The 20,460-nt window shown below is 41.6% G+C and overlaps 1 protein-coding gene and 1 long non-coding RNA gene across 5 annotated transcripts in view; one reads left to right on the forward strand and one right to left on the reverse strand.

Moving 5' to 3' along the window:
- Positions 1 to 2,257: 2,257 nt before the first annotated feature.
- Positions 2,258 to 7,385, reverse strand: MCL1 (MCL1 apoptosis regulator, BCL2 family member). Of its 2 annotated transcripts, XM_045544962.1 has the most exons (3): positions 6,573 to 7,379; positions 5,973 to 6,220; positions 2,258 to 5,240 (listed from the first exon to the last, which is right to left on the reverse strand). In XM_045544962.1, the coding sequence occupies exons 1-3, from the start codon at positions 7,258 to 7,260 to the stop codon at positions 5,124 to 5,126; spliced, it is 1,053 nt and encodes a 350-aa protein (XP_045400918.1). In that variant the 5' UTR covers positions 7,261 to 7,379; the 3' UTR covers positions 2,258 to 5,123. The 2 variants fall into 2 exon arrangements, with proteins under 2 accessions (XP_045400918.1, XP_045400919.1); XM_045544963.1 differs by lacking the exon at positions 5,973 to 6,220 and having other exon boundaries at positions 6,573 to 7,385.
- Positions 7,386 to 7,505: 120 nt separating this feature from the next.
- The window catches only part of LOC123633942, a 38,330-nt gene continuing 25,375 nt past the window's right edge, over positions 7,506 to 20,460 (forward strand). For 2 of the 3 annotated variants that reach the window (XR_006733833.1, XR_006733835.1), the window contains exons 1-2: positions 7,506 to 7,844; positions 12,905 to 12,953. This is a non-coding gene — a long non-coding RNA (uncharacterized LOC123633942). The remainder of the gene's footprint in view (positions 7,845 to 12,904; positions 12,954 to 20,460) is intronic. The other variant, XR_006733834.1, reaches the window with a different exon arrangement.

Below are 20,460 nucleotides of genomic sequence, written 5' to 3' on the forward strand. Positions count from 1 at the left end.
CCAGCAGCTAAGTTCTCTATAGCTAGGTAAGCAGTCCACTGCCACATAATGGATAAATGAAGAGGCCCTTGACATCTGGCAGTGTTGAGATCCTGGCAAACGTTCCAGATCATTGCAATGTTGAAGAATTCTTAATAAAGCAAGGTAGCTGGTAGGAGGCTGCTGGTCCCCAAGCGGAGGCATATGGAGTGGCAAGTGGACCTGCAGAGGTCTCTCGCCACTGTGAAAGGGAACTGAGGTGCCTGAGAGCACAGTCTGGATGGAGGGGGTGGCCCCGGCTGTGTTTCCAGTCAATTAAATGTACTGCCCACCCCCCAGTAGGTGCTGAGAGGGGCGAGATTAATTGGGCACCCACAGTGTAGTCTTGGCATCTTACTTGCCCACATCACTTCATGTTCTCCCACCAGCCACGAAAGATAGGGGTGGCCGTCCTCAGTTTCCATGCAGGGGAAACTGAGGCTGGAAGAGTCACTTGGCTGGCAAGTAGTGGGCCTGGAACTGGATTTTGTCCATACCTATCAGTTTGCTAGGAACCAGGCTCTTTCCTCCATTCCCCACAGGAGTACTTTAAGCAACACTTGAGCAAATAAACCTTATTTCTAGGTAAAAAATATATAAATAAAATAAATGAAGGTAATTCCTGAAGAGGGTGAGGAGAAAACATACAGTAAAAATACATAAACCAATGGCAGAAACAGCCATGGATATGGATACTGGGAGGGGGCCCTAACACATTTCCCAGTGGTCAGGAGCTATTATTATTCTATGCAGGTAAAGAAAAGGTCTGCAAATGAGAAACCAGGTATAGTTTGGGAACAAAAGCCTGCCACATGTATCCTTTTTTTACTTCACAAGAGTTACTAGTAAAGAACACAGATTTCTAAGGGGTGTTTGTTTCATCTGCCTAGAGGCAGATTCCCAACCCTCATCTTTCCACATGCTTCACATAACTAAGATAACACTGTAACAACTTTGAAACTAAGGAAGAGGAAAGGAATTAAGTTTTCAAATCTTGAAACTGAGAAGCCTTTGAAGAGTGTGGGAAGATTCAAGAAGACAAAATTCTGTAATCACTGAACAAGTGAAGCGAAAAACTAGAATACAGACTCAGCTGACCATCTTGAACTCCAGGAATTAATGGCCCGTGCTTTGGGCATCTGGCTGGAGCCATGCTACACACCAGTTGTACAAGTTATTTCACTTTAATTTTGTAAAATCCTTCAGCTGTCACAACTGGTTTTAAACAAAAATTTTCTGAAACAGTATGAAGCAAGGCCTGGCTCTTGTCACAAAACAGGAAGAAGTCTGGTTGTGTCAAATAAAGAAAAGTGTTGATTATTCTGACTCCTTTAGTGATTGGGGTTACCTGGTTACTATTGGATCCAAGTTTCTAAGGTGTTGAGCTAAGGAATATTGCCACAGAAACAGCTTCACATCACAGCACATCAATGCGATCAACAGCATTGACTGGACACGGGCCAAGATTTGGGTTTGTGTCTCTTGTGGGTGCTACTTTCCCACCACCCCCCTGCTTGGGAGTGGCTTGTACAAAACAGCTTTTTTTGTAATAACAAAAAGTTGCTGCTTTTTGGTAGTTAGGCTCTGAAAAGAGGGGCTTCTAAGCCAAAACGCACTTTTAAATACAAACAGAACTGCATGGGGGAAGGTACAGAATCCTGTTTGCATTAGTGTTTGGTGCTTAGGGCTTAAAACCAGTATGCAAATCTCACATTTGCACATTTCCATGGTGATTCAGCTCCCTTTCAATAAAGGCATGACAGGGTTTTTGAAATTGACTTGCTTATTTTTACCTCCTTTTTGGAAAGGGGGAGAGGAAAGCACTAAAACAGTACCAAGAACTTCATCAGAACTCTTAACTTCAACTGTTATTTTTCTAGCTCCTCATCTTAAAAGGTTAAGTGCAGGGGAGATGGAATAACTGTAATAGTGGACCCTCTTACCTAAAAATTATACCAATACTTGGTGACTCAAAAATCAGGACAGGGATTTTTATTTTTTGGGGTACTAAAACGTACAGGAACCATTCTAAAGTACAGAAGTAATATTAACATATTTAATTAAAAACTCAACACCTCTAATCTGAATGAAAGAAAGGAACTCTCCTTTGCACTTAGACAAATCAGCTTTGTGGGACTTTTGCTTTTATTAATTCATCTATACATATTTGCTAAGCTGACTTCCCTCAAAGGCTTGCAGGGGAAGGGAAGTGTTGATTAGAAAAGACCCATACCACACCTTGCATTTGAATAAAAGATTTATTTATTTTTCTCAGGAAAAACAGGAAGTTAGGGAAACACGCTACATTTTACAACCCACATTAATTTGCAGTTGGTCCTAACCCTTCCTGGCACAGCTGTCAAAAGCACTAGCTGTTTAACCAGAACCAAGGTGTTCCCCCCACCAAAGAATGTACATGGGCAACACTAGAGGACTGCATATTTTTCCCTGAGAGAAGCATAAGACAAACAAAAGTCACTGAGAGCCATCTTTCCAAGCAGCCCCTCCCTTTCCCTTTGGAGGATTTGCCTGAATTATGCAGCTAGTCAGCACTTAGACCATGTGCCTCCTCTCCCTATAAACCAACCTCCCGACCTGCTATCCCAAACCACTTGGGGGTCCCTAAGCCCTTGCTGCCCCAAACCAAAATATCAACTAAAATCCTCACAGATATTCCAGCAGCCACACTTAGTGAATTGGGAAGTGGGGCCCCTACACACCAATTCACATCTATGCTCTTATTTCCACAACTGGATTTGGGAGACAGGCCTTTTAGCCACCATAACTAGATCTTAAGATCAAAAACTACATAAAGTGCTTTTAGGTCCTTAGAGATAGACATGACATAAATAAGTGGTTTATGATCAAGAATGATAAATATATAGGCAAAAATAGCTCTAACAAGATGACCTATGGCTCCGAGATGGGCAGGCAGGGCAATTCTTCCCCATTACATTCTTAGTCATCTTATTCACGCCTATTTTTATCTGGAGTCCACAGACTAAAGGTCATGTTCTGAGGTTGAAGCTTGCAAATGACACTAGTTGCAATACGGAAGCTGTCTTCAGTTTACCAGTAGCTTTTCCTAACTCTTTCTGTAAATTTAAGTGAGCATATTGAAATACAAAAGAGATTTTAGAGACAGCTATGTAAGATGTTCACTCCTCTGAAAATTCCTAAGGGGACTTCTGATACTTTTTCCTCAAAGATAGGATCAAGCAACAATGAAAAAATACCAGTCCAAGGAAAAGGGACTTCCACCCCAATGACTGTTACTATCAGGTCACCCATGGTTTTTACCACCTCCCAACAGGATAAAATTCATGAAAGATGAAGGGTTCTTGGACTCCTGGTGGTGGTGGTGGTGGTGGTGGGGTCACTCAAGTTCCCAGTAGGTGTCACAGTGCCAAAATCTAAAAGGGCTAGTAAGAGTTCAGGGATGGCAGGGTAAAGTAGAAATTGATGTATCAGCAGAGGGAGCAGAAAAAGCAGCAAATATTTCAAGGAAGAACAAGAAATAAAAAGTAAGTTTGACAGAACATCAAATCTGAAATCCAAAGAGATGCCAACACAAAAATTTGAAACAACATTTGGGAATCATTAACAGAAATGAAACAATAAGTATTTGTTTTATTGACATACTAGGCTTATACCTGTGTTTAACAAGCAAGCCTAATAATAGCACCATGGTTAGACTCTAACCTGCTTTTCCAAGTCATTATTTTACAGTTTATTAAACAAACAAGGAATCAAACCTCTCATCCATCCACCTGATGTGATCTTTTTATACACACACTATAAGTCCCATTTGGAACAGCTGAAAATCTTTTAGTAAAAGCTTTAAAGATGAACTCATGAACTCTGTTTAAGTTTCACCAGTTAAATTAGGTCAAATGAAAGGAATTCAAATAAGTAGTTGCCCAATCAGAGCCCATTATTTGTAAGTCATCAGTCCCCCCCAACCTTAAAACTCCTCTTTGACCCAATTATTGAAAACCTACATATAACAAAGTGAAAAGATTAATTTCCATTCTTCAACCTCTCAATCCCAAGTTTTCAAAGAAAAACCTATCCATGGAATACTTACCAAAATGAGATGGGAAAATTAAAGCCTGCAAAGTCATGAATCAGATTTGTTCCACTACAGCCAGGTTGCATACAATTACATGAATCAGTTCTGTATATACTCTAGAATTGACCAGGACAACGTTTAGCATAGAAAAGCTGTAAGAAATAGGTTCCTAACTATAGAAGTTGCAAAGTTCAAAAGGGTATGAAAAAAGCTGATTTAAATTCGATATTCCCCCCCTTTATTTTTCCAAGAAATAGATTTTCTGTAAAAATATATACAATTTTTACAGACAAATACATTTACAAGTTGTTTTTGTCTTAAAAATTCAGGATATTCCATATTTGTAACTAATTATTCAGGCTTAAGTCAAGTATTCTTGGCCATTACTAGGCTAATAAACTAAAAATCATTCAAACTGAGCCAAGTAGAACAGGTATAAAAGTCCTGAACACTTAGACATTCCACTCTTCAAGAATTACACCTGGGAAAGTTAATAGAGAGGAACAGCTTCCCTTCACACTCTGCCGTACAGTACTGAGGCTTGTAGTCATAGTTCTAGTACTTGTAGCTTAAATCCATTTCATACAGGCCACTGGCATTATTAGTGCTCCTCTTTTTAACACTACAGGAAATTAATGGATTTGCGGGCATATTTAATAAATTCTATGACTAGCCTGGCTACTGGCCACTCTCCTGTTCTCAACAAGGAAATAAGTCTTTCCACCCTACTATCTTCACTAAATCTAAAAGTCCTCCTCCACGGGCTCCCAAAGTTTGTTTGTTGCTGAAACTGAACTTTGCTTCTTTCAGACAGTGACTCTCAATCAAGGGGGATTACTTTTCCCATGTATTTATTCTTGTTAGCTATGATCCTCTTGCCACTTGCTTTTCTGGCTAGGTTGCTAGAGTAGAACTCTTGGAGGTTACAGCCTGGGCAGCTTTAAGTCCAAGTTCATAAATACATTTGATTTCACAGATGTATGTGGTTCTGGTGGCTGTTGTTGGTTAGAAGTCCATTATTGCACTTACAAGGCTATCTTATTAGATATGCCAAACCAGCTCCTACTCCAGCAACACCTGCAAAAGCCAGCAGCACATTTCTGATGCCTCCTTCTAGGTCCTCTACATGGAAGAACTCCACAAACCCATCCTAGAAAACAAAACAAAATAGAAAAGCACATTTTCAAGTATGGGTTTCCACCGTCTTAACAACACTATATAAAGAGAAAAGGTGAATTAAAACATCTAAGGTTTCCCCCAACACAATGATTACAATGATGAACCTATTCACCCTTGGACGCCCCCTCCCACCACCAAAAAGAAACATTTCCTGAGCTCTTCAGTTCCATACTAGGATAACCTAAACAAAGGAACTTTGAGAGTTCCATTCCCATTTTTCAGGTAACAGAAGAAAACCCTTACTTTCAAATTCCCACCACCTCATATCTCAACTGCATAGGCCAGTATTTCTCATGTGGGTATATCCTGTATGAGAACCACCTGGGTGTAAGTTTAAAACACAGGTTCCACTCCACACCTATTCAGTGAAGATAGGGGGCCCCTTAGGAATATATTTAAGCTATCATCCTCAGGTTACTCATTTCTTCATGGTTTGAATCCACTGGTTTGCATTCAACTGAATGGCAACAAAGATACTCTACAGAAAATGAAGACTTCTCATATAATTTAAGACTGCAATACCACTGTCTCTGAGGACTCACTACTTAAATCAACATAGAGCAACCAAGGTCCATGAGTTAGAGCCTGAAAACTGAGTCGTGCATCATAAAAACCTTTAGATCTCCCCATCTTCTCTAAAAAAAAAAAAATCCTTCATTCCATTTCCACTCCAAGGCCCCCTCCAATCTCAAGACAAACTTACCCAGCCTCTTTGTTTGACTAGCCAGTCTCGTTTTGTCCTTACAAGAACGTCTGTGATACTTTCTGCTAATGGTTCAATGCAGCTTTCTTGGTTTATGCTCTTCAAGTGTTTGGCCACAAAGGCACCAAAAGAAATTAGAGTCACAATCCTGCCCCAGTTTGTTACGCCGTCACTGAAAACATGGACCATCACTCGAGACAAAGATTTGACATCGTCTTCGTTTTTGATGTCCAGTTTCCGAAGCATGCCTGAGGAAGAAAAGCATGCAGGTCCTCAGGGCCTCCTTTGTCTAAACCAACGCACCATTCGCCAGCCCACCCACGGCGGGGGAAATCGCTGCTTGGGCTCTATAGAACTCAGGCCGACCCCACTAAAAAACTGACATCCCACCCTTTCCGGTCTTTGAAAAGAGCTGCCATTTCCAAAAGACTCAAGATGGGCGGAAACAATGACTCATGGCCAGAATATTCTGGTTTCAGAAACAGGAGGAGACTCGTTTCAACACTGACGCGTTTCGGTTTCCACCCATCCTCGGTGGATGAGTCCAGGGAGAGACGGAAAAAAGGAAGCGCAGCCTTGGCGACTAATCAACCCCCTTACCTTGGAAGGCCGTCTCGTGGTTGCGCTGCACCCCGTCCCCGACACGTCGTAAGGTCTCTAGCGCCTTCCTGCTGGCGGCCCCAGACCTGCCCGTTGGCTTTGCCTCCTTGGCGCCGGTTGCCTGCTCCCGAAGGTACCGAGAGATAATCTCCAGCGACTGCCGGTACAACTCGTCCTCCTCCTCCTCTGCTGGAGGCGGCGTCGAGGGTAGTGACCCGTCCATGCTGGAGCCATTACTGGCCTCCCCGACCAACTCCAGTAAAGGCAGGACTGCAGGCCGCTTCCCGAGAGGCTCCGGCTCGTACCCGTCCAGCTCATCTTCGGGCGACATGATGGCGTCGGCGGCAGGGGTTTCCATCTCCTCGGACGGCAACGCGCGGCGGGTGGGCGCGAAAAACAGCAGCCTTTCGGGGGTCGCGGTGACGTCGGGGACCTCGGCACCAATGGGCGCCGGCCGCGCGACCCTCCGGGCGTCTGGCGAGAGGGAGGCCGGGGGGCTTGCGCCGGGGCTTCCGCCAATCACCGTGCCGGCTTCCCCTCCCCCTACCTCTCGCCGGGCCGTGGCCTCCTTCTCGGCAGCCAAAAGCCGCCCTCCCGGGGGGGTGGCGCCGCCGCTGCCGGCTCCCAGTCCGGCCCCCCCACAGTAGAGGTTGAGTCCGATTACCGCGTTTCTTTTGAGGCCAAACATCGCAAGCTGCTGCCGCCGACGCCTGGCTGAGAGAAATGGGGGAGGCCACGACTCCTTGGTTAAAGGAAGCTCAGGGAGTGAGAGTACAGCTCCCTGGTCACAGTTTTAGGGCCGGTCCTAGGCGGCGGCGGCGTCAGCGGAATCCCATAAAAGGGGAAAAGGGCGGCAGCTTCCGGAGAGTTGCGCACGGCACTTGCCTACCGGCCGGCCGGGGCGGGGCGGGGCGGGGCCTTCCGGCGCTGCGGGCTGCGGGCTGGAGGTTACGTAACGGCGGCTGCGTGCGCCGCGGCTCGAGCTCTGCCTCCGCGGAGGCCTGGGCCCTCGTGGCTGCTTTCGGCGCTGCCTGACTCCCTCTCTGCTGTTGCTTTTGTGCCAGATTTTTTTTTTTTTTTTAACCAAGTCAAAGCCTCAAACATTGAATCACCGATTGAAGAAAGGGGATGGGGAACAGCAGTCTTAGATGATGTGAATAAATAAGAGGGCACAGTTGGGGACTTGATATTTTGCACTTCCTCGGCTCTCTACTCTCAGTCCAACAGGGTTTGGAAATGGGGACGTTCCGTGAACTGCTGTAAAGTGCATATGTAAGTGGACTAAGCGAAATTGTTCTGCCACAGCTAAACTTTATTCCTGCCTCCCTACTTGCTTTCTCCCATTCCCCTTCTCTATTCCATGAGTCTTTGGTACTATTTACATATCAATCTTACTCCACTAGCAACTCTTCTGAGAGTCTTGACACTCTTTATTTTTGTATTGATAATTAAGCACATTTGACTCTAGGGGTTTGCAAACCCTTTGAGAACAAGGATCCGGTTAATATATGCCATAGGTTAGTTAACGTTAATTGAAGCAACCTTTTTGTCAAAAGATCTGTACAAATAATATAGCTAAACTTGAGCGCAAGGTATTTGAGGGACATACAAAGAGAAAGTGAACAAAATATCACAGTTTAATAAGGAGATATGGTGCCCATACCATACAATTATGTTTTGGGCAGGACCTAGAACCATGGGGATTTATAATATATGGCAGGGAGGGTGGAGAGAAGCAGCATTCTGTGGTAGTAGTTTATAAGAAATGGTTTCGCTAAGGAACTTTTTTTTTTTCCATTTTTTTTCTTTTTTTTTTTCATTTTTTTCTCTTTCTTTCTCTTTTCTCTCCTTCTCTCTCTCTCTCTCTCTCTCTCTCTCTCTCTCCCCCTCTCTCCCCCTCCCCCTCCCTCCCTCCCTCCCCTCTCTCTCCTCTTTCTCTTTTCTTTCTTCTGTTTTTTTGAGACAGGGTCTCTATGTTGCTCCAGCTAGAGTGCAGTGGCGTCATCAAACTCCTGGGCTCAAGTGATCCTCCTGCTTCAGCCTCCCAAGTAGCTGGGATTACAGGTACATACCACCACACCCGGCTAAATTTTTAATTTTTTGCAGAGGCATGGTCTCTATGTTGGTCAGGCTGATCTGGAACTCCAGGCTCCAGTGATCCTCCTTCATCCCTGGCCTCCCAAAGTGCTGAGATTATAGGCATGAGCCACCATGCCCAGCCTATTTAAGGAACTTCTAATGCTGCATGGCAATCAACCATAATGTGAGATAGAATATAATATGTACTCCATACAAGGCATCAACAACTTAATATTGGAGTTGAGAGGTTGGGAAATTCACTTTGGGCTAGGAGAGTTAGAGGAAGGCATTATGGAGGAGGTAGCTTTTCTGTGGTGCTTTCTAAAGTATTTTATCAGGAGGTGAAGGGGAGAGAGATTGAGGAAATAGCAAGAGCAATTGACTTCCTTTTACAGAGGCTGAAACAGGAAATGCAAGTTTCATTTTAAAATAAATTGTATTTTATTATTTTATTTTTTGGGGTGGGGGGGCTCTCACTATGTTGTCCAAGTTGGATTAGATCACCTGCGCTCAAGGGATCCTCCCACCTCAGCCTCCTGAGTAGCTGGGACTACTGGGCCATGCCACCATGCGTGGGAAGTTTTACTTTACAGCCAGAAATCTCAAGTGCTGAGCAATCCAGTTGTATTTCCTTACTCAATTCATTCTTCTGTACTCCAAAGTGACTATTGCACACCTCTTCTGTTCTCAAACCTCTAGTATCTCCTTCTCCCTTCCTCAGTCTTAGCTGATGACTTATTTCACTGAGAAAATTGAAGCAATCAGAAGAGGAAAACTTCATTTCCCTCCACCGAATCAACTGATTTACTGCTTCTAGTCCCATTCTGTCTGCCTTTCCTATGGTTAAAATGCATAAACCTATCTGTTACCTTAAATCAACCTCATCACTTACACTTATGCATTGGATTTTGTCTCCATTGGACACTGAAGTATTTTGTTATCCTTTACATTCTTGCATCAGTAATTTCTTTCTCTCTATGGAACTATTCCCATCAATACAAACTTGTTCTTTCTCACATCCTTAAAAAGAACCTAGTCTTTTTTTCTTGGAGACAGTCTCACTCTGTTGTCCAGGGCGAATGCCGTGGCGTCAGCCTAGCTCACAGCAACCTCAAACTCCTGGGCTCAAGCGATCCTACTGCCTCAGCCTCCCGAGTAGCTGGGACTACAGGCCTGAGCCACCACGCCTGGCTAATTTTTTTTTTTCTATTTTTAGTAGAGATGGGGTCTCGCTCTTGCTCAGGCTGGTCTCAAACTCCTGAGCTCAAGCAATCCACCTGCCTCAGCCTCCCAGAGTGCTAGGATTACAGGTGTGAGCCACTGCGCCTGGCTAGAACCTAGTCTTTGATGCTCCCCTTTATAGCAAAAATATTCTACCTTCTCACATCCTTTTCTCTCCTGAACCGACTCCAATCAAGCTTTCATTCTCACCACTCCACTGAAACCATTCTTGTCAAGGTTATCAATGACTTCCATGTGGCCATGACTCAGTGGTCCGTTTGCACCTTCCTTTCACTTGACCTCTCAACAGTATTTGACATGGTTGATCATTCTCTTCTGGAAACACTTTCTTCGTGTACCTTCTAGGGTACCACATGCTCCTCATTTTTCTTCTTCCACTGTGACTACTCTTCAATTTTATTAATCTCTTTCACTGGCTGTCTACTTGATAAGAACACTTACCCTGCTTCCCTTTGTTACCCTGGCCATGCCTGACCCGTAGCAGACACACTCCACTGTTGAATGGATGAATCTAAATGGTTACTAATGTGAGATATATAAAGGCTAGAAAAATGAGATGGAGTACAACTTTTCGTCCTCCTCCTATGCCAGTATTATTGAGGGCTTTGAAAGTTAGTCAAAGAGCTTTGAACTTTTCTAGACAGTTGGGAACCAGCACTGAGCACTAGAGTGCCATGATGTATGCTCTAATCTAGTTTCATTACTTTAATTGTGGATTTTAGAATGGATTAAGGGAGAAAAGATTGGAGGCAAAGAAATAAATTATGAGGTTACTGCAATATGATAGTCAAGAAATTATGGTGACCTGTAGTTCGGTGGTGGTAGTGGAAATGGAAAAGATAACATTAAGACGCACTGTGGAGGCAGAGTCTGTCGGGCTGGATGACTAAGAGGATGACAAAACAGATAGTGTGACAGAAGCATCCATATTACACAAAATCAACAGGCTGACCACCTTCCAGACTCCTATGGACTGCCCTGGAGAACCCCTGCTCTCACTGGTGGGGAATAGGGCCTGTGCAGCATGGAAGCAAGGAATCAGCATGATCTCTTGGGAGGTATTATCTTCAGGGAATTTTAGTTCACTTAGACGGTCTCCTGATCCTTAGTATTAGTCAGAGCTAGAGGAATCTCTGGATTTTTCCACACTTCATACCAAGAATGGCTCTTATTCTTAGGATAAATATATTGGCCACAGTCTTGAACCTCAAAAAAAATTTAAAAAGCGTTGTTGATATCTTACTGTGCCAGTCTTCTCCCAGGCATGTATTGAATCTTTTGAAATTTCCCCAAACTGTGAGTACATTTCCTCCCCACAATGTGGCTTTGTTTCAGAGAATTCATTTACATCATTTCTTTCAAAATGGGAGGGGGGTGGAATTAGGTCCCAGTGTAGGAACTAAGATGGACTCTAAAAGCGTGTTCTCTGGTCTTTGGGGCTTAAAATTGGGCATACTTAATATCTCATGTTACCTGCCCCCCTTTTAATTAAAAAACTTTTTGCCTTTATCTCTGCTGCTCTGTTATTTATTTAACCCCTTTATTCCTCCATCTGGTAAAGCAGCATTCTTTTTTTTGTTGTTATTTTTTAGTCCCTATATATATTAATAATTTGTGCTTTGGGAGGCTCTCCACTTTACTGACAGAAATTTCCAGAATTACTGGAGCACCCTGTTCTCCTCCCCTAACCTGAGTCTAATCTTTTGCCTTTAAACTCTAAGGTCTCTTCATACCATACTCTTTCATACTGTGCCTCCAGCATCAGTATCTTCCTACCCTCTGATCATATCACCAGTATCAATCATTTTTGCATACAAGAACATTTTTGCATACAAGATCATAATTTCAGGTCCTAGTGTCCACAGGTAACATTAGCATATAACTAGGGTTCAGTAGCCTCTCAGAAAGTATGACAGACATTGCTAGTTGTCTTATCCAATATTCATTCTCCCTTTCTGACAGAACCCCAATTTTTTTGAGAATTACAATGTGCTTAGTTTTCCAGAACTCCCCTACCACCCTGAAAATATTGATAAAACTTTGTTGTGAAGTAGCCTAGTGGTTTTGGAGAGAAGCACAAGTCATTTATTCATTCATTCATGAATTTTTTTTTTTTTTGAGACAGAGTCTCATTCTGTCACCCAGGCTGGAGTACAGTGGTACAATCATACCTCACTGCAACCTTGAACTCCTGGGATCAAGTGAGCCTCCTGTCTCAGCCTCCTTAGTAGGTGGGACATAGGCGCCTGCCCCTATGCCCAGCTAATTTTTAATTTTTTTTTGTAGAGATGGGGTCTTGCTGTGTTTCCCAGGCTGGTCTTAAATTCCTTGCCTTAAGCGATCCTCACCTCTTGTCCTAAAGTCCTGGGATCATAGGCATGAGCCACTGCCTGGCCCAGCCATCAGTTATTAACCTGGAGATACAAAGGTAAATAAGACATGCTCCCTTGTCGTTTAGGTACATAATTAATAGTCATAAAACAACATGTCAATAAAATTCAACATTCATGCATGATATAAAAAAAAACTCTTAGCAAACAAGGAAGAGAACTTTAACCTAATAAATTGGATTACTACCAAAATCCTGTAGCAATTATCATATTCAGTGTGGAATACTGTTCTTTGGTCTTTGGGGCTTAAAATTGGGCATACTTAATATCTCATGATGCCTTCTCTTTAAAATAAAGAAAAAGGCTGGGCATGGTGGTGGCTCATGCCTGTAATCCCTGCACTTTGGGAGGCCAAGGCAGGAGGATTGCTTGAGCCCAGGAGTTCGAGACCAGCTTAGGCAACATAGCAAGACCTTGTCTCTACAAAAAATAAGAAAAATTAGCTGGGTGTGGTGGTGCATACCTGTAGTCTCAGCTACTTGGGAGGCTGAGGTAGGAGGATCACTTGAGCCCAGGAGGTTAAGGCTGCAGTGAGCTATGATCATGCCACTGCCCTGCTGCCTGGGTGACAGAGAGAGACCCTGTCTCTAAAAAAAAATTAAATAAATAAAAGAAAATAAGGAGACGACAAGGATGCTTCTATCACTACTTATATTCATTGAAGGTTCTGGTGAGTAGAGCAAGACAGAAAAAGAAAGGAATAGAGATTGAAAAAGGGAGAAGCAAAACTGCTAGCATTTACAGATGATATGAGCATCTATAGAAAACTCCAAGAATCTTTAATGCTTTGTGTGGAAACTAAAAAAAAGGGGGGGGGACAGAGAAAACCCCAAGAATCTACAAAATTATTAGAATTGATCAGAAAGTTTAGTAAGGCTAATTGATATAAGAGCAATATAAATATTGAAATATACTTCTGTACCAGCAACAAAGAGTTAGAGAATATAACTTTAAAAAGTAATAAAATAGAAAAATTTTAAAGGTACCTAGCAATATATCTAACATATAATACATATATGTATTAGTTAGGTTTAGCTGTGACTAAAAAATGCAAAAATAGCACGTGGGTTGAAAAGACACATTTATTCTTCTTTTCTGTAAATGTCTGAATGGGTGTCCCAGAGTTTGCATGGTGATTCCATAATGAGCAGGAACTCATGCTCATATGTTCTGCCGTCCTCATACTTGGCTTTCTACCCTCATGGTCCATGCTTCAGCTTCATCCATCTTACCTGCATTCCAACCAGCAGGAGAAGAAAAGGGAAGGGAAAGGGTATCTAGTTCTCTTTAATGACACTTCCCAGAAATCGCACACCTTTTTTGTTTATATCCTGTTAGCTGGGAATTAGTTACATGGTCTAGGAAATATATAATAGTCTTTATTCTGAGTGTCCTTGTGCCCAGATATAAGATTGGGGATTCTGTTACTACAGAAGAAAGAAAGATTAACCAGCAGTCTCTACCACTATGTATAAAACTATATGGAGAAAATTTTAAAACTTTATGAAGTACATTAAAGAAAACCTAAATAAATAGAGACATAAACCATATTCACATATAGGAAGACTCATAATTATTAAAATGTCAGTTCTCCTTTAAACTGATAGATTGAATGCAGTTCCAAACAAGGAACTGGATAAGTTGATTTTATTTATTTATTTATTTATTTATTTATTTATTTATTTTGAGGCAGAATCTCACTCTGTTGCCTGGGCTAGAGTGCCATGGCGTCAGCCTAGCTCACAGCAACCTCAAACTCCAGGGCTCAAGCGATGATCCTCCTGCCTCATCCTCCACAGTAGCTGGGACTACAGGCCTGTGCCACCAAGCCCAGCCAATTTTTTCTATTTTTTTTTTTTAGTTGGCTAATTTCTTTCTATTTTTAGTAGAGACGGGGTCTCACTCTTGCTCAGGCTGGTCTCAAACTCCTGAGCTCAAGCGATCCTCCTGCCTCAGCCTCCCGGAGTGCTAGGATTACAGGCGTGAGCCACCAGGCCTGGGGGATAAGTTGATTTTAAAACTTAATCAGAAGAGCAAAGGGCCAAGAATAGCCAAGACACTTTTATTGTTGGTTTTTTGACAGGGTCTCACTATGTTGTCCAAGCTGGAGTACAGTGGCTATTCACAGGAACAATCATAATGCACTATAGCAGTGAACTCCTGGCCTCGAGCAATCCTCCCACCTCAGCCCCTGAGTAGCCTGGACTATAATAGGCACGCATTTCCGAGCCAGACTTGAAACATTCTTTTCACTTGAAAGAATGACTGACAGTCAATCTATGGTTATTCAGACTTGTGTTTGACAGAATTTTCTCAAAGATAAACAAAGTGAGGCTGTCACCTTAAGGGAAACAATAACAGCATTTGTTGTCAATGATAAAATTTGAGATTTTAAGCAAAATTATAATTTTGGAAAACTTGTGTCTGCCACACTGAGCTTGACAGCTTCCCAACACTTAAAAACATTTCTGATGGAATTAGTTGTGATTTTAATGAGTGTGGTTTTTTTTATATTGGATAATGAAATGTTTCAACATTTAGAATACCTGCATAACTGAAAGAACTAATATTTTCTGATAATCAATGCATGATGTTTCAAAATCATGCTTGGATAAAAGATGCATTCAAAGTATAAGATAGACCAATGGATTTTAATGTAACAATACAGAAAGTTCACTGATATGGTTTCAAATTTCACAATACAATTAACTTGAAGAAACTATCACTTGTGCTTTGGTGTGGTATCAAAGAAGAATATCCAAAATTATCTGAAAAGGCTATTAAAATACCTCTCTCCTCCCTTTTCCAATTACATAACTGTAAGAGGACAGATTTTCTTCTAATACTTCAGCCAAAACATATCAAAATAGATTAAGTGCATAAACATAAAATCAAGTTGCCTTTTCATTAAATCAGATATTGAGATTTACAAAAATGTAAAACAATGCCACTTTTCTATTTTTTTGAGAATGTGTCATTTATATTAACCTGCAAATGGTTTATTGTTGTTTTGTTTGTTTGTTTGTTTTTTGTTTTTTTGAGACAGAGTCTCACTCTGTTGCCCAGGCTAGAGTGAGTGCCATGGTGTCAGCCTAGCTCACAGCAACCTCAAACTCCTGGGCTTAAGCCATCCTACTGCCTCAGCCTCCCGAGTAGCTGGGACTACAGGCATGCGCCACCATGCCCGGCTAATTTTTTCTACATATATTTTTAGCTGTCCAAATCATTTCTTTCTATTTTTAGTAGAGATGGGGTCTCGCTCTTGCTCAGGCTGGTCTCGAACTCCTGAGCTCAAACGATCCACCCGCCTTGGCCTCCCATAGTGTTGGGATTACAGGTGTGAGCCACCGCGCCCGGCCTTATTATTGTTGTTTTTTAAATAAATTAATACAGGTGAGTATCCCTTATCTGAAATTCTTAGGACCAGAAATGTTTCAGATTTTGGAATTTTTTGGATTTTGGAATATATGCATTGTACTTATTGATACAGCATCACTAATATGAAAATCTGAAATGCTCCAATGAGCATTTCTTTTGAACATCATGTTGGTGCTTTTTAGTTTTGGATTTTGGAGCATTTTGGATTTTTGGATCCAAAATCAGATCCTATATTTTTAAAGTTTCTCAGTTTTAATTTCTAATATGACAAATATTGGTAGATATAACCTACATAAACACATTTTAGGGGTCCTCAATAATTTCAAAGACTATAAAGGGATCCTGGGCCAACGTGATGGCTCACGCCTGTAATCCTAGCACTTTGAGAGGCCAAGGAGGGAAGATAGCTTGAGCCCTGGAGTTTGGGGTTACAGTGAGCTATGATCATGCCACTGTATTCCAGCCCCAGCCTGGGCAACAGAGAGAAAAAAAGAAAAAAGAATATAAAGGGATCACAGAGTCTGGCGTATATATAAGCTGCTACTCAAATCAGTAGTAGCTGTTAATATGCAATGGGAAAATAGGGGAGTGGTGGGAGATAAGACTTCAGTTTGGTGCCAGATTGTGAAGGGTACTCAGTGCCATTGATAGGATTTTAAGCAGGGGGATTACATGACTGCATTTTGTATTTTAGGAAGCCAAGTTTGGGAGCAGTAGGCAAAGAGGTAGGGTAGGCATGTCCCTGGGAATCTAGCTAGAAAGTTGTTGCAATTATCTGGGGAAAATTTGTTAAGGATTTGAACAAATTTATCAAGAATGGGAAAGGAGGAAAGGACCCAGATTTGAGAAACATTTCTCAAGGTAGAATCAACAGGATTTGATAACTGACTGGATGTGTGACTTAAGAGAAAGGAAGAAATCTAGGATATTAATAACTTCCAAGGTTTCTGTAATGGGAGACTGTGTAACTAGTGATGCTCTTAAATGAGTTCAGGGTATATAGTTGCCAAACAAGATTTGCTAGGGAACATTTTCCTAGATACATCCTGAGTTTAAAGTGCCTGTGAGACTTGTAGGTAAGGAATCCAACAGGCAGTGAGAAATGCAGGATTAAGGCTACAGGAATGGTCAGGGCTACGGATATTGTCTCAGGAGCTATCAAGATGTAGACTGTAGTTTAAATGAGGAGAAAAATGAACGTTTACTGAGCATCTGTTAAATGCCAGACACTCTGGTGTTTGTGCATGGGTAGGAAACTCATAATTGATGGCCTCAATTTTCTTTGAAAGGGGCTGGAGGGTGGGGCAATCGGGGAGACTTGATGAGAAGAGTTTGGGACTGCTCCTCTGGGACTTTAAACACTCTGATCATTTCACAGAGAATGCTCCTGTCCTTGTTGATGCACTCTTCTTCTGATGAAATGGAAATCAAGAACAAATTCCTTTCTACTTTACCTCTAAAATTTAGCTATATTTGCCATGGTTAAGAGCATAGGCTTTGATGTCAGACAGATTGGGGTCTGAATCTGCTTCTGTACCTTACTAGCTGAGTGACTCTGGCTGAATAATTTAACCTTCCTGTTTCCACATCTATAAAATGAGTAAAATAGCTACCTTGCTGGGTTATTATGAAGATTAAATGAATAATGAAAGTAAAACTTTACATAATTAGAACTGAATAAAAGGTAACTAACATCATAATTATTATTGGTCCCCCCAACAACTCTGTGAGATACATATTATTATCCCCATTTTTACAGAAAAGAAAAATTAAATGTAGATTCAGGAATTTATCTATGGTCAACTTTTAAATGATGGCTAGCATTTGAATTCAGGTCTAATTTTGAGCCCTTTCTCGTCTAAGAAGACTGTAGAAAGGAGGACCATGTAGAACTCAGAGGAATACCAATATTTAAGGGGTAGACAGGAAAAAAGAAATCATCAAAGAAGAATTAGAGATAAATCTATGTATTAGTTAAGTCTGCCATAACAGAACACCACAGATTAAGTGGCTTAAACAACAGACATTTATTTCCTTACAATTCTGGAGGCTAGAAGTCCTAGATCAATGTGTCAAATTTGGTTTCTTCCGAGGTCTCTTGTAGATAGCCATCTTCTCCTGTGTCTTCACGTGGTTTTCTCTCTGTGGTGTCTGTGTCCTAATTTCTTCTTATAAGGACACCAGTCATATTAGATTAGGTTGCACCTTCTTGACCTCGTTTAACCTTAATTACCTCTTTAAAGACCCTATCTCCAGGCCTATCCTAGCACCTTGGGAGACCAGCTTGAGCAACATAGCTAGACCCCTGTCTCTACAAAAAATAGAAAAATTAGCTAAATTAGCTGGGCGTGGTGGGGCATGCCTGTAAGTCCCAACTACTTAGGAGGCTGAGGCAGGAGGGTTGCTTGAACCCAGGCGTTTGAGGTTGCAGGGAGCTATGATCACACCACTGCCCCCATGCCCAGGCAACAAAGCGAGACCGCCATCTCCAAACAAAACAAAACAAACAAATACAATCTCCAAATACAATCACATTCTCAGGTATTGGGGGTTAGGACTTAGGTATATGAATTTTGTGTGTGGGGAGAGGAGACAAAATTCGGCCTATAACACTCTATTACATATTTTCATGGTGCTCTTTATTTTCCTTCACGGCGTATATTCACAATTTTAATTGTGTGGTTATTTGTCATTTTAATTAATATATCTTAAATTTCTAAAAATTGATTGCTCCTTTTAAAATTTGTCTTGTTGGCTGGGTGCGGTGGCTCATGCCTATAGTCCTAGCATTCTGGGAAGCTGAGGCGCGAAGATCGCTTGAGCTCAGGAAATCTAGACCAGCCTGAGCAAGAGTGAGATCTTGTCTCTACTAAAAATAGATAAATTAGCCTGGCATAGTGGCATGCACCTGTAGTCTCAGCTACTCAGGAGGCTGAGGCAGGAGGGTTGCTTGAGCCCAAGAGTTTTAGGTCGCAGTGAACTATGATGACGCCACTGCACTCTAGTCTGGGTGACAGACTGAGACTAAAAAAATAAAAATAAAATAAAAAAATAAAATTTGTCTTGTCATGTTTATAGTCTCTTATTCATTAGCCATACATTACTCTTTTTTCTTTTAAAAATATTAAACAGAATTTTTTTCTTTTTCTGAACTCCTGGCTTCAAAGTATCCTCCAGATTCAGACTCCAGAGTAGCTGGGATTACATACCTCTTTATATGCTGTATTATAATTCTAATATCCAAAGTCTCTGTGGGCCTAATTCTGCCACTTATGATTTCTGTTCATTCTCATTAATGGTGCCTTATTTCCTGATGCCATGTGTTTTGGGATGTTCATTTATAAACACAGATTTGAAGGAATTTAACTTGAGGAATTTTTTTCTCCCCTCTCTCTCTAGGGATTTTTTTTTTTTTTTTTTTTTGAGGTTTAGCTTAAAGGTGTCTTTCTCCAGAGAGGATTTGTGGTTGGTTCTCTGAAATGCCTGGGGATATTACTAATACCATTAATACTATTAATACCAACCTGTGACTACTTTAAAATATATTCTGGGCTTGAGGTTTTTCTGTCTGTTCAGGTAGTGTAAATTTAGGCTATAAACTCATGAGAGGACTAATTTGTGAATTCCCAGGGGAGGTCTTTTTGCCCCTGACTCAGAGCCAAGACTGAGATAAGGATATTGGGACATTTCCTTGCTGTCTTTCTTCTCAAGGTGGGTATTTTGTGGTTTACCCTGTCATTGAGAGTGGAGCCTGTAGGAGTTCTAGCTTTATTCAGGAGGATTCTGACCTAGATGCTTTTTTTGTATGAGCTATAGCTTTGTCCACTATCCCCTGAGAAATCATCAAGGTTGAAACTCTGTCACTGGGGATTTGGCAGATGCCCATAGAGCTGTCACCAATTTCAGCCTTATGTTTTGGATTCATGCTTTTTGCTTTTTTATGTTCAAGCTAGTATTTTTAAGTGTTCTGTAGGGGAATAATTGTTCAGGGTATTTAGTCTGTTATAGTACTGAAACTAGGTTGAACGTTTGTATTCTTCCCTTACCTCCCATAAGTTCTGTGAGAGTAGAGGCTTGGTCTACATTGTTCCCTGCTGTTTTCCCAGCACCTAGCCCTGAGCCTGGCACACAGAAAGTGACCAATAAATATTTATTGAATATATGAATGTGGAAAGAAGGGAGTTCCCAGAAAGGCAAAAGAGGAAAAAATTCAGATAAGGACTGAAAATAGGCTATTGTATTTGGCAATTAGGTTGTTCTGAGAATAGATTTGGAAAGGTGTTTTTTTTTTTTTTTTTTTTTGACAGAGTCTTGCTCTGTTGGCCAGGCTAGAGTGCCATGGCATCAACCTAACTCATAGCAATCTCAAACTCCTGGGCTCACTCGATCCTCCTGCCTCAGCCTACTGAGGAGCTGGGATTACAGGTACGTGCCGCCACACCTGGTTAATTTTTTTCTAGTTTTAGTAGAGATGGAGTCTCGCTCTTACTCAGGCTGGTCTTGAACTCCTGAGCTCAAGCAGTCCTCCCACCTTGGCCTCCCAGAGTGCTAAGATTACAGGAGTGAGCCACCTCACCTGGCTAGATTTGGAAAGTAATAAGGGCAAAAGCTTAATTTCAGTGGGTTGAAGAGTCAATAAAAGTTGAAGAAGTTGGGATAGAAAGTATAACTTACTTGCTTCTTCAAGAAATTTGAGAGTAAAGAGAAAGCAAAAGAGTGGTTCACCTGAAGAAAAATTCTTTAGAATGAGGGAGTCAAACATATTTGTAGGGCCGGGCGTGGTGGCTCATGCCTATAAT

This window comes from Lemur catta, chromosome 3 (genome assembly GCF_020740605.2).
Source record: "Lemur catta isolate mLemCat1 chromosome 3, mLemCat1.pri, whole genome shotgun sequence".
In the NCBI taxonomy this organism is placed as follows: Eukaryota; Metazoa; Chordata; class Mammalia; order Primates; family Lemuridae; genus Lemur; species Lemur catta.

Bases quoted from the DNA above. Each gene is read 5' to 3' on its own strand.
- MCL1 (XM_045544962.1), bottom strand. From the start codon at position 7,260: ATGTTTGGCCTCAAAAGAAACGCGGTAATCGGACTCAACCTCTACTGT. The intron at 6,221-6,572 runs GTAAGGGGGTTG...TTTCTTCCTCAG, and splicing joins CCACGAGACGGCCTTCCAAG to GCATGCTTCGGAAACTGGAC. The intron at 5,241-5,972 runs GTAAGTTTGTCT...TTTGTTTTCTAG, and splicing joins TAGTCAAACAAAGAGGCTGG to GATGGGTTTGTGGAGTTCTT.